The following is a 14,112-nucleotide window of genomic DNA, read 5'->3' on the forward strand; positions in this document are numbered from 1 at the left end:
GATGGTGGTTGTCACTAGCTGGATGTTGTGTTTGAATTTCAAGAGGCTGTGAGGCTTCATTCATCACTGTCCTTAGTAATTAACTCTGGATGGTAAAACAAAAGATTCTTAGATTCAGAAAAAAGAGCAGTTCAACTCTTAGTGAGCTGGCACAGGAAGTCCTGAATAAACTTGCCTTTGTGGTTTAGACCTCAGAGCTTCCTGCCAGAACTTAACAATGTTCAGCAAGTCTAAGAAGCCAAGGAGAGGCGGGCGGATGGACCACAAACATGGCACTGACACGTCAAAGCAAGGTGCCTCCTACCACCTACTGTTTTCAGACTTTAACTAAAATCAGTCCCTCCCCCATGTCCCCCAAAGTAGAGCGAGCATGACTTCTAGCTGGGGATGGGGTCTGACCTTTTAGTTATGGTCATTCAAGGCACTTAAGATTTGCTTCAACCAACTCATCTCCAAACCAACCCTTTTGTGTCATGTGATGATCTTGTGGCACCTCAAGTATTCACGGACACACCCTTCTTTTCAAGGATGACACTACAGGTCATTGTGACCATGTCTGAACAGTCAAGGAAAGGAGACGAAAAAGATTAAATTGTTGGGTGCCTCCATTGACGTTTGGGCGTAGAGGCTTCAATTCATTACGCAAATCTACAAATAGGTTATTGGGCCCAGCTTTGCAACAGGGACCTGGGAGCATATTCTGGTCATTTTAATTAGGACTAAAGTGGCTCAAGTGAACGGAGCTTACCAAATTTGATCCTGTTGTCACACCCAGAAGCCTCTTACATTCAGCAGCTTCCTCTTAACCCGTTTTGACAATGAGCAGACAGAGGTTAAGTTAAAGCTTTTATTTCACTTCTCACAGGACAGTGGCAAGTGTCCACCAGGGCACATAAGAAGCCCGAGAGTCTCTCAAGCAGGCAGTCTGCCGTAGGGACACCCAAGCATGACATCCTCTCAACCGATCTCATCTGCACACGATCTGAGAGAAGGCGAGAGAGAGCTAAGGTTGTGGTGTTCAGTCACCCACCACCTTCCCATGTTGGTTGTTTTCCCTTCTGGATGTCAACACACAGCGAGTCAGAAGGTGCAGAGGTGGCCCGGGAGCATCGGGACATGGTAATGCTTGGCTCAACACCTGGCAGAAGTGAGAGTGTGCACAGCGGCCAGAGGAATCCACAGTGCCTTTTACTAGGAAGAACCGTCTCTATAGCTTTTAATTAGAGGAAGGGGACGTCGAGTTTTCTGTAGCCCCATGGGGAGGTTTCGGTTGAACCCGAGGCCTGGGGAGTGGTGGGCCTTTGTGCTGATGAACTTGTGTGCCCGGAGGAGGCCTCCTCTGAGGCTGGTGCTGAGCACGGTGGCCAGGAGGCAAGGGACGAGGACCAGATGTCTGAGAACGATGACCAAGTGGTGGAGGCGGCTGGGAGGCAGCTGGATTTTGAGGAACTGAGGCTGGAATTTGGTGGGGCTTCTGGCTCCTTTCCTCGGTGTTAGCTCTGTGTACTGGTATCTCCACCTCCTCATCTGCAACAACAAAACCTTTGCACAGTTCATCTCGGCAAGATGCAGCCAGCGCAGACATCCATGTAGGGAGTCAGGCTGGCACACTTCGGGGATGCAATGAGGAAGCAGAAGCTGCCCCCTGGCCGCCAAGAGCTCTGGGTCTTGTCAGAGAGACAGAAGTGCTCACTGCAAGGTAGAGGGAGGGCCCGGGACTTTGGAGAACTCAGGGAACCAGAGGAAAGAAGACACACAGGGGGTGGGCTTCGTGCCTGGGGCTCCCTGGAACACCAGATCCCAGAGCCCTGCCTCTGTGCCATCCTAGTGTCTGCCTTGAGAGCAAGAACCTTGTGGTTAGAGCACATGGTAATGGAATCTGAGTAGTCACGGAGGATATTAGGAACAACATTGCTTTCGATGGGTTTCTATGTTAGAACTGCCCTCCACTCAATCTGCTGTCATGCTACCCACATTCTGGCAAGAGGTTAGAACACTAGTTCCTCAGAAATTCATGACCTATCTTCGATTTAGGAGGGAATGAATTCCTCCTTCCTCATCCTCCATGATTTTCTGCTTTGAGCGACAATAATTTTAGTCCATGAAGTTAGGGCCATGAATAATAGTAATGAAGTGTTTACTGTAGTGTCCTGGAATCACATGGGATATCTGTGAGGGTGCCCAGCTACTATAAGCCTGGAGGGCCCTGATGGCCCCTCTGGCCTCCTTTAGTCTACAAGTTAAATGTTCTAGTCCCTGCACCCAAGGCCATGATTGCAATGGCCCTGGATGGAGGTAGAAACAGAAGATCCTTCCTGGGGTAAATTAATGATCTCTTACACCATTATAGGGACACGTGGCTGGGGAAACACAACACCCTGTGACTTCAAGGTGATGACATCAATCCAAATGGCCTCCCTGACTACTGGGAATACAAGCATCAGGCAGCTTCAAATGAGAAGAGTCAACATCAGACAATGTGATTTTGACATCTGAGTGGCCTGTGTGCTCTAGGCACAAGACAAAAAGGCCCAGAGGGACAAAACACATTGCCTATGCCATCTTCATGACCTCAGGGTAGGTGAGGTTACACCCAGGAGGCTGTGGAGGGGACTTTGACCTTGACCCAGTTCCCCACTGTGGGGCAATGGGTGATCCTTTCTCATCTCTTCCATGGCCAGCTTGGACCTTGTGTCTCCAGCTCTGCTTATCCACCACTTTGTTCATTTGTTCTCCCAACTTCATTCCTCATCCCACAGGTGTTAAGTGTCCTTGCTGAGTAGCACAGGAACTGGCACACCAACACTATCTTCAGGAACCCTAAAGTCAAGAGAGTGAGATGAACTAAAACTATAAGTTACTATTGTCACTTTCCAGGGAGAGCCCGGGGCTACGAGTTTGTGTAGACAGAGGCTGAGCTGTGGTGGGAGCAGAGGGGGCAGCCGCGTGGCTGAGACCACTGGCCAGGCTGGGCAGACGAGGCTAGCAACTTGCCTGGTCAGAGCAGGACTGTGGGTCCCCAGCACATCTGTACAGCAGCTTCCCGCCTAGACTTCTGCTCTCCCAGGCTCTCTGTCTGCTCCCTCGTTTGCAATTCCTGCATACCTAACTCAGGGCTTGGACTAGAATGAGGCAGGTGAGGCAGAGGGGGAAGGAAATCTAAGGAGGCATCTGCTCTCAGGCTCCTGCCAGGGCAGGACCGGCAGACGGAACAACGGAGATCTGCACCCTGGGCTCCCTGCCTCAGCCTGGTCCTGACTCTGTCTCCCGACCATAGGATTAGAAGAGAATTATTAAACCTCACTGAGCTTAAGCTTCCTCATCTGTGTGAATGTATCTTCCTCCTACAATTCCACTGAAAGCGGGAGGCAATAATGAATATAAAGCACAGAGATTTGTGCCTGGCGCAAGTGACTTCTTTGTCAGCATAAGCTGGTCATCACGTTGGTCTTTTCAGCCTGTGGACAGCCGAGATTGCCTAGGGTTGGGGTGACATGTGAAGTCCACCTTGGAAGAATGTGTGGTCTTTGACCCTTGGTGTGGAGAAAGCCTCCCTGGAGAGCAGGGCACGGAAGAGAGGAAGCCACCTGTGCCCATGGACTGTGCTGGAATGGAGACTGCGGAACTATGGTGGCAGGAAAAATGGGTGCTAAGTTTAGGAAGATGCTTCAGGCCCAGGCTGGAGACAGTGAGGTGATGGGACGTGGGGCTGAGAGGCGGCTGCAGCCTGAAGGGGTGACTGCAGGAGAACTGCCAAGAGAAGTCTGAGGTCGGAAAGCTAGAGCCAAACGCCACGGCTGCCTGGGGAGGTTCAGACCCAAACCCTGGGCCTTGGTGGGAGTAGCTGGTGTGAGTGTGCCCGGCCTGCTCCAGGGAGAGACACCCCCCAGAGCAGACCCAGTCCCTCGGTGAGTGTGAGATTGCCCTGAGCCCCAGGCAGGCCTGCCCGCTGCACACCCTGTCCTGCTGATGGCTGACCCCCCAGCCCCACCCTGGGGCCACTCCTATTTTGTTGGTCTCTGATGTGTCCTGCCTTGGGTGGCCTGCAAGACGCCTCAGCCAGCTCCTCACTAATGGGCACAGCCTTTTAGTTTTGGTGGGTCAGTCGTTGGACAGCCTTGATCTGAGGGGAAAAAACACTCTTTCCTGAATGGCAAATTAGAAAAGGAGGCACAGTCAGCCTGGTTTAGAACAACTGGTTTTTTGTGAGTGATTTTACCTGTGTTCCTAGGAGTTTGGCCCTGAACACACCTTGGGCCCTGCACGCACAAGACAGTTGTTCCTAGAAATGGTGTTTTGACCCTTTCTACCCACGTAGGGCTGTGTGGCTCCTTGAGAATGTATCCACACTAGCTGTGCCCAGCAGGCCTCAGGGGACTCCAGTGATGCTGGACTGTACTCAGCACCTCAAAGTTCCCACATGTCACTAGGAAGAATTTGCTTTTCAAAAATCAAGCTGATCTCGAAATGAAACAAGTTACAACCACCAGTTACAACCCTGACATTTTGAAACTACCTGTCTCCATTACTTTCAACAAGCCCAAGGTATTGTCCTCATGAGATATTTCACGGGGATTTTGCTGGGGCCTGTGGTAGGGCGGAGGAAGGGGAGCTTACCATTTCTCCTGCTGTTCTGCCTTCTCCTCTTGCTGATGTAGAAAATGAGCAGTGCCACAAAGATTATCAACAGGCTGCCCCCTACAGAGATGCCGATGATGAGATGCATGTCCAGGCCTTTCCCTGTGAGAGGAGGATGGGGATGAGGGGACGGTGGTTCCAGACTGCAATCTCAGCACTTTGGGAGGCTGAGGCAGGAGGATGGGCTTGAGGCCAGCAGTTCAAGACCATCCTGGGCAACATAGCAAGACCTCATCTCTATAAAAATTTTTAACAATTTTGGGGGGACCTCACCTAATGTTCATGATGCAATGGTACATTTCAAAACTATTAAGAAATGGGTATAATTGTGATGGATGTGTTACTTAGTTCAATGCAAGCTTTTCACATTGTATATCGAAGCAGTACCCTGAACCCCATAAATGCATCAATGTACAAAGTTATGATTTAATAAAAAATAATTTAAAAAAATTTTAAAAATTAGTCTGCTATAGGGCATACAACTGTAGTCCTAGCTACTGGGCAGGAGGATCACATGAGCCCATGAGCTCAAGCTGCAGTGAACTATGATGGTACCTAGCACTCCAGCCTGAGCAAGACTATTTCTATTAAAAAGAGAAAAAAGAAAGAGCGGGACCAGGAAGTATGGAGAACCCTCAAAGAACTCAAACTAGACCTCCCATTTGTTCCTACAATCCCATTACTAGGCATCTATCCAAAAGGATAAAAATCCTTTTACCATAAGGACACTTGCACTAGCCTGTTTATCACAGCTTAATTTACAATCGCCAAAAAGTGAAAACAGCCTAAATGCCCACCAACCCAGGAATGGATTAACAAGCTGTGGTATATGTACACCATGGAATACTATTCAGCCATTAAAAAGATGCAGCCTTTACACCCTTTGTATTAACCTGGATGGAAATGCAACACATTACTCTTAGTAAAGCATCACAAGAATGGAGAAGCAAGAATTGAATACATGCCCAATGTATTCAATTCTCATATGAAGACAATTAATGACCTAGTACACGGTGGGGGTTGGGGGAAGAGGAAGCAGAGAAAGAGAGAGAGAGAGAAGGAGGGAGGGGGATGGGGAAAGGAAGAGCAGAGAGAGGGAAGGGGGGTCTCGGTGTGTGCCACAACTTTTGGGGGCAAGACACAATTAAAACAGGGACTTTACCTAACAAATGTAATCAGTGTAACCTGGTTTCTTATACCCTCAATGAATTCCCCCCCCCCCAAAATATATAGATAGTAAAACGGAAAAAAAAAAAGAAAGAGCAGCCCAGACAGAGGGTAACTTCATTGCTCTGGCCAAGGATGCTGCCTCCTGCGTCATGCAGGTAAAAGATCTCCTTGGAAACTTTTAGTCTCACTGAGGCCAAGGTCATGGAGGATGGTGAGTTGTGTCAATCCGTGGAAGGGCCCCGGGTCCTGGGAAAGCCCCCTTGGCATGCCCCTTGGGAAATTGCTCTTGTAGACTAGACTAGACTTATCTGATTACTCATGTGGGAAGGCCTGTCCACTCCCCCCATCATGGAGAGCATCATGGAATTTTAGATCTGAGGAGTCGAGAGATACCATAGTGTAACCTCTAGTTTCAAAATGAGGCCACAAGAAGAAGGATGAGTTGTCTGAGGCCCGGCTGCACCTGCTCCTGGGCAGCCCCGTAAACCTTAATGCTCCCTCACTATCTATCCCACTCTGCTCTCTGGCTTCCTTCCTGCAACATGACTTTCTCACCATCTTGACCAGGCAGTTTGCAAACCTGCAGGGTGAATATTTCATAGGTCCAGCCCAGCACCCTGACCTCACAGCCAGTACACCCTCCCAGATTTTCCTGGGACCCACAAGGGAAACTCAGACACGCATGGAGTTAGCCACAGTGGAGGACTAACTTCCCAGATCTTAAAAACAATAATTTCAGCATTACAGGAAATGGGTTTGGGTCCAGGCCCTTCTAGGCAAGAGCCATATGACGCTTGGCACTCACTTCAGCTCTCAGAGGCTGTTTCCTTCTTTGCAAGATGGAGATAGTGAAACCTACATTACAGGGTGGCTGTTGGAAGTCAATCAGATAATGGATGTGAAAGCGCTTTGTAAACTGTAAAACAACACACAAATGTGAGGTCTCGCTCTTAAGAGTGCTTTTTGCGCTGGTGTTTCTGGGAGGTATTTCCCAGGAGGGGCACTGGGCTGTCTGCCCTTTGTGAATCAGTGCAGTGAGAGAGGCCGCAGTGGGGCCCGGGGCTGAGGGGACAGGGGCCGGGGACATCTGGAGGACAAACTGGAGCTTGGCCCAGTGTCACAAAAGAAATGCTTCTCCAGCCAAACAATCCTAGGAAGAAACTCTTGTATATGAAGCCCAGGAGGGGCCCCAAGGAGCAGGCCAGAGGCCCCAGAAATCAAATTTAGCAGGTAATTAAACTGCGGTCATCTGTTCATCCTTGGTTTTCTTTCCTCAAGTCTCTGCCTCGTTCTTTGCCTGCCCGTTATACAGCTTATAATCTATGTTCTACCAATGAATGGGGCGTCCATGAGAGAAGCAGGTGTAATCCTAACCCAAACCTGTGTGACTGACCCCAGAAAGGACTCAGGGCCCTCTGGGCCTGCTGGCTTAGAGGAGGGGCTGCCAGAATCTACTGCCTGCTGGGCTGAGAACTTTAAAGATTTGACCCAGAGTAGGGCAATGGGTAGCAGGTGGCTAAGTCAGGCAGCCACCAGCTCACCTTAGCGTCCTGAGGCAGGGTGGCCACACACCCTTACCTTGGGCACACTCTGGAATGAAGCCAGTGCTGACACAGTCTGTTCTCGGGTTTGTTTACTGTGGCCCCTTGGGGCACCTGTGGTGGAGAACATTCCAATTGGTCTCAGAAGCAAGTCTTTTGTGGCTCTGTCCTTCAAAACTATGTCCCTAAATCCAATGACATTATCTTCCTACAGTCTCTCTGTAAGCTGATGTGATGGAGTACTTCCACGTGTCTGGGTCTGTGCCTCTCTCCTAGAAATCTTCCAGCCTGCAAAATTTGGCTTCTCTTAAGGTCCTCCTTCCCTCCCACCTTCTCTCCCTTATACACACATGCACATTTTTATACTGTGGGGCCTTAAAATAAACATAAAGAGTAGGGTTACCAGATAAAATATAAGACATCCAGTTAAATTTGAATTTCAAGATAAACTATGGATAATTTCTAGCATACCTATGTTCTGTGCAGTATTTGGAACATACTAAAATCTTCCTCTTCAATTCTGTAGTTCTTTCTTCCCAAGATCTTTTTAATTGCTTGGGGTCAAACTGTGCTCAATGGGAGGACTGGCATGATAGGGGATCAGAAGGTGCCACCTCCTCTGAGGCTTCCTTTATAGGTTTCCAGAGGAAAAGGGACATTTTCACTTCTCATCCTGAGCCAAGGCCACCTCCCAGCCCAGACACCTGTGCCCTGCAGTCTGCCCCTCTCTGCCTGCTGTGGGCCTGGCAGGCTGTATTTGTGAGGAGATGCCGACCACGTACCTGGACAGACGAGGGGCACCAGGACAGATTCCTCGCTGAGATAGTTCTGTGCCGTACACTTGACTACCCCACTCGGGTTGGTGGACCACTTGTATTTGACGGTCTTAACAAAACTTTTCGTGAGATTTTTCGTATTTTGAATCAGCCTTAATTCAAAGTGACTTCCTTTCGTTATATTACAGATCAAGGTTCGGTTGACACAGTCCCAGAAGATGTTTGGTTTTGAGACCAACTCTAAAAGGAAAATAAAGATCCAATTCACGTATTAGGCAATTTTCTAATTTTAATAGACATACCTATTAACACAGGGAGGAATGGATTTAGTTTGGGATAAAGAAACAATTTCAAAGACCCTTAGCAACTTTTTTTTTTTAAGGCAGTGTTTTACTCCATCGCCCTGGATAGAGTGCCATGGCGTCATCATTGCTCACAGCAAACTCAAAGTCCCCAAGCTGTGATCACATGCTCACCACAACACCCAGCTAGTTTTTCTATTTTTAGTAGAGATGGTGTCTTGCTCTTTCTCATGCTGGTCTCCACCTGCCTCAGCTTCCCAGGGTGCTAGGAGTACAGGTGTGAACCTCCAGCAAAACCCTTAGCAACTTCTGAAAATTTTATTTTATTTACATTGAATATTCAGAACAAATTTATTTCTGGTAAAGGCGCATAGATGTATTACACCAATAAAAAAGGATGTCGCGGCTAATGTTCATGTGCTGTCTTATGCCTTAAAATGTTTTCTCACATACATGATACCATTTAATCCTAAGAAGCAGAGAGGCTGGTGTTTTTCTTCCTGTTTATAGGTGAAAACACCTACCTATTTAGGTAGTCTTAGGGCACCACCTAACAGTAGCATATCAGGAGAGGAGACTGCCCTTTTGAGTCCAAGTTCAAGAAAATGGGTAAGAGCGTCACAATGTCCTGATCCCCACTCACCTCAAGAGCTTGAGAGAGGCAATGCTCTAGGAGCAGCCAGGAACCCTGCCTGGCAGGAGTCACCACATGAGTGGCCTGGGATCTTGGTTGCTCCCTGTCCCCAACAGGGTTCAGAGTGCCAAGTGGGGGGCCTGGCAGTGTGTAGGTATCCAGGAAGCTCAAGGCTCTAGAGAGAAAAGGCACCAGCCTGGGAAACGGGACATGTTTCTGCCTTTCCCAGCGCTAAGACCTTGTCTATAAGAAAAGGATAAGAAAAATATTCCCTGCCCATCACAAAAGGGACAACATGTGGCAAAGCCCTGGGCAAACTATTAGGTACTGACACAATTAATGGTAGTTCTTGCGCTCATTAATCATAAGTTTCTTGCCTCTCTTTTTCTGACATGGTAATATTTATTAGAAGCTGCTTTGTACAGCTCAGTGCCTATAGCTCAGGGGCTAGGGCACCAGCCACATACACTGTAGCTGGTGGGTTCAAATCCAGCCCAGGCCTGCTAAACAATGACAACTACAACAACAACAATAATAAAAACAACAACAAAATAGCCAGGCATTGCGGCAGGTGCCTGTAGTCCCAGCTACTTGGGAGATTGAGGCAAGAGAATCACTTAAGCCCAAGAGTTTGAGTTTGCTCTGAGCTATGACGCCACAGCACTCTACTCAAGGTGACAGCTTGAGATTCTGTCTCAAAAAAAAAAAAAAAAAAAAAAGCTGCTTTGTAAAAGAAAAGAGGCTAGGCCTTGGTATCACACAGGTTGTGTGACCTTCTCCTTTTTCGTCTGTTCTTTCTCTCATTCTTTACTCTCCTTCCCCAGACTTGCCACCTTTCCTCTCAGATTCTCTGCATTTATAATGCAGACGGACAGCTTATTTTTCAGTAATTCCCTCCCACTCTGACTTCTAGACACCAGTATCTCCATGGACCATCCCAGACAAATTTCATTTCTATGCCAATATACTGTATAGAGGCATGTAGAAATTAGATTTTCTGCCCATCCCAAGATTCTACGTTACCCAGAATGAAGAAAATGGGAAAACATCCACCAACAACAATAGTGCCGAGCCTCTCTCCATTGTGTGGGCCAGCGTGCCCCAGCCTCAGCCTAACTGGCAGCAACCTCAAACTCCTGGACTCAAGTAATCCTTCTGCCTCAGCCTCCCAGAGTGCTAGGATTACAGGCATGAACCACCACACCCAGACCAAAATGCAAATATTCTTTCTCTACTTAAAACTGTAACATCTAATCATTGTAAAAATTGATAAAATATTTTAGAAGTTTAAAGCAGATTAAAAAGTATCCCCAATTCCACTACCTAAAGTAAATAACAATATTCTGATGTATGTCTTTACCAGATATTCTCTGTGGGTACACACACATATAAATAATGTAACATTTGAAAAACTAAAACTGGATTATGTGATTTTATAGTCTGCCTTTTCCCCCTTAATGTGAAATTATGTTATGAATTCTTTCCTTTAAGAATGCCAATAAATATATATCTCCGTCATCTTTTTTAAAATGACAAATTCTTAATTTAATTAATACATTTCTAACTGCTGGAGACCTTTAAATCTGTTCCACACCCATGAGAGCCCTTCTGTGGTGAGACCTCTACACACATGCTCCCTGGCCTGATCCTAGGAGCCCATTGGGAAGGCCTTCTCGGAGTGAGATCTCCTTACTTCTGAGTTGCTAACCCCTTCTCCACCAGCACCTGCTTCTACGCGGCCTTTCTCTACCCACAGCAGCAGGCCTTTCATTAAGGGCATCATGACGGGCACTTGAGAAGGTTGGAGAGACAAAGAGATACAGGTGGCATTAGTACTGGGCAATGGGGACTGTGCCCCGGGCACTGCAGGCCACTTTTAAACATATTGTCTCATCAAATATCTCTTGAAGTTATTATTGAGAAAAATCAGATTCAGAGCTGATAGGGAATTTTCCCAAAGCCATGTGACAAAGAATGGTTACCAGACCATAAGTTAAGAGGCTGTGTGACATTGACATGTCCACACAGGGCAGCCAGGCGCCATCTTTAGGCTAAGGGATGTGGTGAGTTCTTTGGGGGTAATAAAAATGTTGACTGTGGTGATGTATGCCCAACTCTGTGCATATACTAAAAGCCATGGAACTGCACACTTTATTTTTATTTGTTTTTATATATTTTTTAATTTTGTTTTGAAATAGAGTCTCACTATGTCAGCCTTGGTACAGTGCCATGGTGTTATAGCTCACAGCAACCTCAGACTCTTGGGCTGAAGTGATTCTCTTGCCTCAGCCTCCCAAGTAGCTGGGACCACAGGCACCCGCCACAATGCCTGGCTATTTTTAGAGACAAGGTCTTGCTCTTGCTTGGATAGGTCTTGAACCTGCAATCCATGCACCTCGGCCTCACAGAGTGCTAGGATTATAGGCATGAGCCACCTCGCTGGCAGGACTGCACACTTTAAATGGAAGGTATGTGAATTATATCTCAATGACGCCATTTGGGGATAAAAGAAAAAGGCCATCCTTGCCAAAAGCACCCCTGGGGTTGAAGACTGACTTTGCTCTTGTGAAGCAAGGAGACTTTGGACAAAGTGTCTGTTTTCTCTGAGATAATCAGGGGACAGTAACAACTACCTCTAAACAAGATCTGCAAGTGAGCACCGGCTGGCAGCCTTTCTTACCACCAGGACACCAAACCAGACCAGCACGTGAAAGCACCAGCATGGCCCCTTTGTGTAGGGCTTCTGCTCCAAACAGGACACTTGTGTCCAGATCCTGGTCTCCACAATGGGAGGTCCCTGCTGCTGCCATTCTCAGCCCCATCCCATTTCTGGGAAGTGCTTTCCATTCTAGGCTGCAGGACTCAGGTGTGGAAAGTGCCACTACATGAAGCGATCGATGTCTGGGATGGCTGGAGTGGGGCTGAGGACAGGGCTGGAGGCAGCCCAGGTGGCAGAGGGGCCCTGCCTGTGGGGACATTTCCTGTGTGAAGCCCAGCAGTGTTTATTTGCTCATGGGAGGGCCAAGTATGTCCTGGGGCTCCTGTCTTCCTCTCCAAGCCCAAAGCAGCTTCCTCTTCTCCCTTCTGGTCACTCCCTCCTGTGCAGTGTTCCTGGACTTTCAGCTTTAACAGCATTTCAATTTCACTTTCTCTTCCTTCTCTCCCTCACCCGAGCCACGTGTTGGACCTGTCTCCCACATGACCCTTGGCATGCATTTTCTTCCTCATTTCCTAGGCAACCTTTTGTCTCAGCTCATGGTTGCCAAGCTTGGCTGCTCATTAGAACATCCCAGGGAAATTTAGAACCTCCAGATGCCCAGGCTCCACGTCCCACATTCTTGATTTAATTGGTCTAGGATGGGGCCTGGGCACTGGTGACTTTTAATAGCATCCCTGTTGATTCTGATGTGCAACCAGGGTTAAGAATCACCAGCCGGTCCTTCCCCATTCCACTTGGTTTACAGCAGCAGCTCTCTGGTTGGTTTCCCCTCTCCCGTCTTCACTATCCACTCCTGCCCTCCCAGTATAAATACAGGCACACAAAGCTACATCTTGTATATTTTCTACACACATTGGCAAAAGTTCCCTTCCATCTTTGATCTCTCTGACATTGAACAGATATAAAACAAGGGCTGTTTATCCTGACATGTGTTGTTTCCAGACCTTTCTTGCCCCATAATTGCTCCTTCAAGGCACTGTGGCTTGAAGCTGGCTCTTCAGATGACAGACCCACTACTCTCTAGGCCAAGCACTTAGCTTGCCCTTTTGAACTCACCCACGATTTTCCTCTGGCCACCTGTTCCCCTCCTGATTAATGCCACCTGCATCTAGCTTCTTCACCCAGCCCCACATCCCCTGAAGAGAAAGGGTTGTAGGCGATAAACTTGAGAGTCTATCAGATGTGTGGATTCTGCCCTCCCGTAGGCCTGGAATCTCCATGGGGGCAGAGGGTTGCATTTGATGTCCTTCAGGGCCCCCCGGAGGCAGAGGTCATGGCTGAAGAATGGAAATGTTATTTTCCAACTTGCTAAGTCGAACCCATGCGGACATGAAGAAATGTAGCAAATGAACACTTACCTAAAGTCTTCAAATTAAATGATCTTTCCAACATGTTTTGCCCGTTTGTATTGTATATTACCACCTTGTAGCAACCTTCAGAATTTTTCGTCAGACGTTTAATTTTTAGGGTTCCATTTTCAAATACCTCATATGTGTCATTTAACTGAAAAACCTTCTTGTCTTTTTTGTATTGTGCAATCTTGTTGGTGTTTGATCCTTTTTTCCACTGTATATCATCGGTAGTAGCATTCTTTTGAAATCCAGGAATTTCCAAGTTGATATCCTGCTCCAGGACACCCCAGATATTATCTTGGCAGTCCGAACCTGTGAAGAGTAAGACAGGTACTGAGATCTTGGGATTCATTGCCAGGGAAAGCTGGGCTATGTCCTCCTCAGTGGTTATGCTCACTTCAGGGACTCCCAAGAAGCTTCTGGCAATGACAGTGCCCCCCCCCAACAAACTTACCTTTGGTAGGAAAGTTGAAAATTAGAAGAAAGCTGGCCAAAATTGTACATGGGAAGCTCATCTTAAGGGCTGGTTTCCTTCTTGCAGTTCTGAGCTCTTCATGCAAAGGAACTGAAATAAGACAGGTTCAATCTACCCCCACTCCGCTAGAGCTTAACCACACACAAGCCTCTCTTTTGTGCTTTTTTTTTTTTTTTTACAGTGGCAGAGAACACACACGCAGAGCAAACCGACCCTTCTGATGTGCTTTTTGCCAAAGCAGGTGTGTTGATGAGTGTACTTTCTTGTCTCATTTTAACACTAACTCCCCCCACCCCCAAATAGGGGATGTTATTCCCACAGAAGAGAAAAGGAATTGAGAAGCCAAGTCAATCACTCAGGATAATTATAAACAAGGAGCCTTATTCAACCACACAGTCTTCTCTCCACCCAGCTCCATGGCTTTCACATAACCCCGTAGAGATGGGGGTAAATGGTACTAAGTGAAACACAGAATACAAATACGTATCGTGTATCATGAAAGCTA

At 47.5% G+C, this 14,112-nt stretch overlaps 1 protein-coding gene across 1 annotated transcript; it reads right to left on the reverse strand.

Annotated features, from left to right (window-relative positions):
* Positions 1 to 833: 833 nt before the first annotated feature.
* On the reverse strand, positions 834 to 13,672 carry CD2 (CD2 molecule). Its single transcript, XM_003793897.3, has 5 exons — positions 13,587 to 13,672; positions 13,139 to 13,444; positions 8,132 to 8,365; positions 4,618 to 4,740; positions 834 to 1,527 (listed from the first exon to the last, which is right to left on the reverse strand). The coding sequence occupies exons 1-5, from the start codon at positions 13,645 to 13,647 to the stop codon at positions 1,217 to 1,219; spliced, it is 1,035 nt and encodes a 344-aa protein (XP_003793945.2). The 5' UTR covers positions 13,648 to 13,672; the 3' UTR covers positions 834 to 1,216.
* Between the last annotated feature and the right edge of the window lie 440 nt (positions 13,673 to 14,112).

The sequence above is a fragment of the Otolemur garnettii genome, unplaced genomic scaffold (genome assembly GCF_000181295.1).
Source record: "Otolemur garnettii isolate 467f Iridium unplaced genomic scaffold, OtoGar3 scaffold00073, whole genome shotgun sequence".
Lineage (NCBI taxonomy): Eukaryota > Metazoa > Chordata > Mammalia > Primates > Galagidae > Otolemur > Otolemur garnettii.

What these genes read in the sequence shown, in the direction of transcription:
- CD2 (XM_003793897.3), bottom strand. Translation starts at nt 13,647, where the DNA reads ATGAGCTTCCCATGTACAATTTTGGCCAGCTTTCTTCTAATTTTCAAC. An exon ending in ATTTAATTTGAAGACTTTAG is followed by an intron (nt 8,366 to 13,138) that starts GTAAGTGTTCAT and finishes TTTTCCTTTTAG; the next exon opens with AGTTGGTCTCAAAACCAAAC. An exon ending in GGTGCCCCTCGTCTGTCCAG is followed by an intron (nt 4,741 to 8,131) that starts GTACGTGGTCGG and finishes CTCCTCTCACAG; the next exon opens with GGAAAGGCCTGGACATGCAT.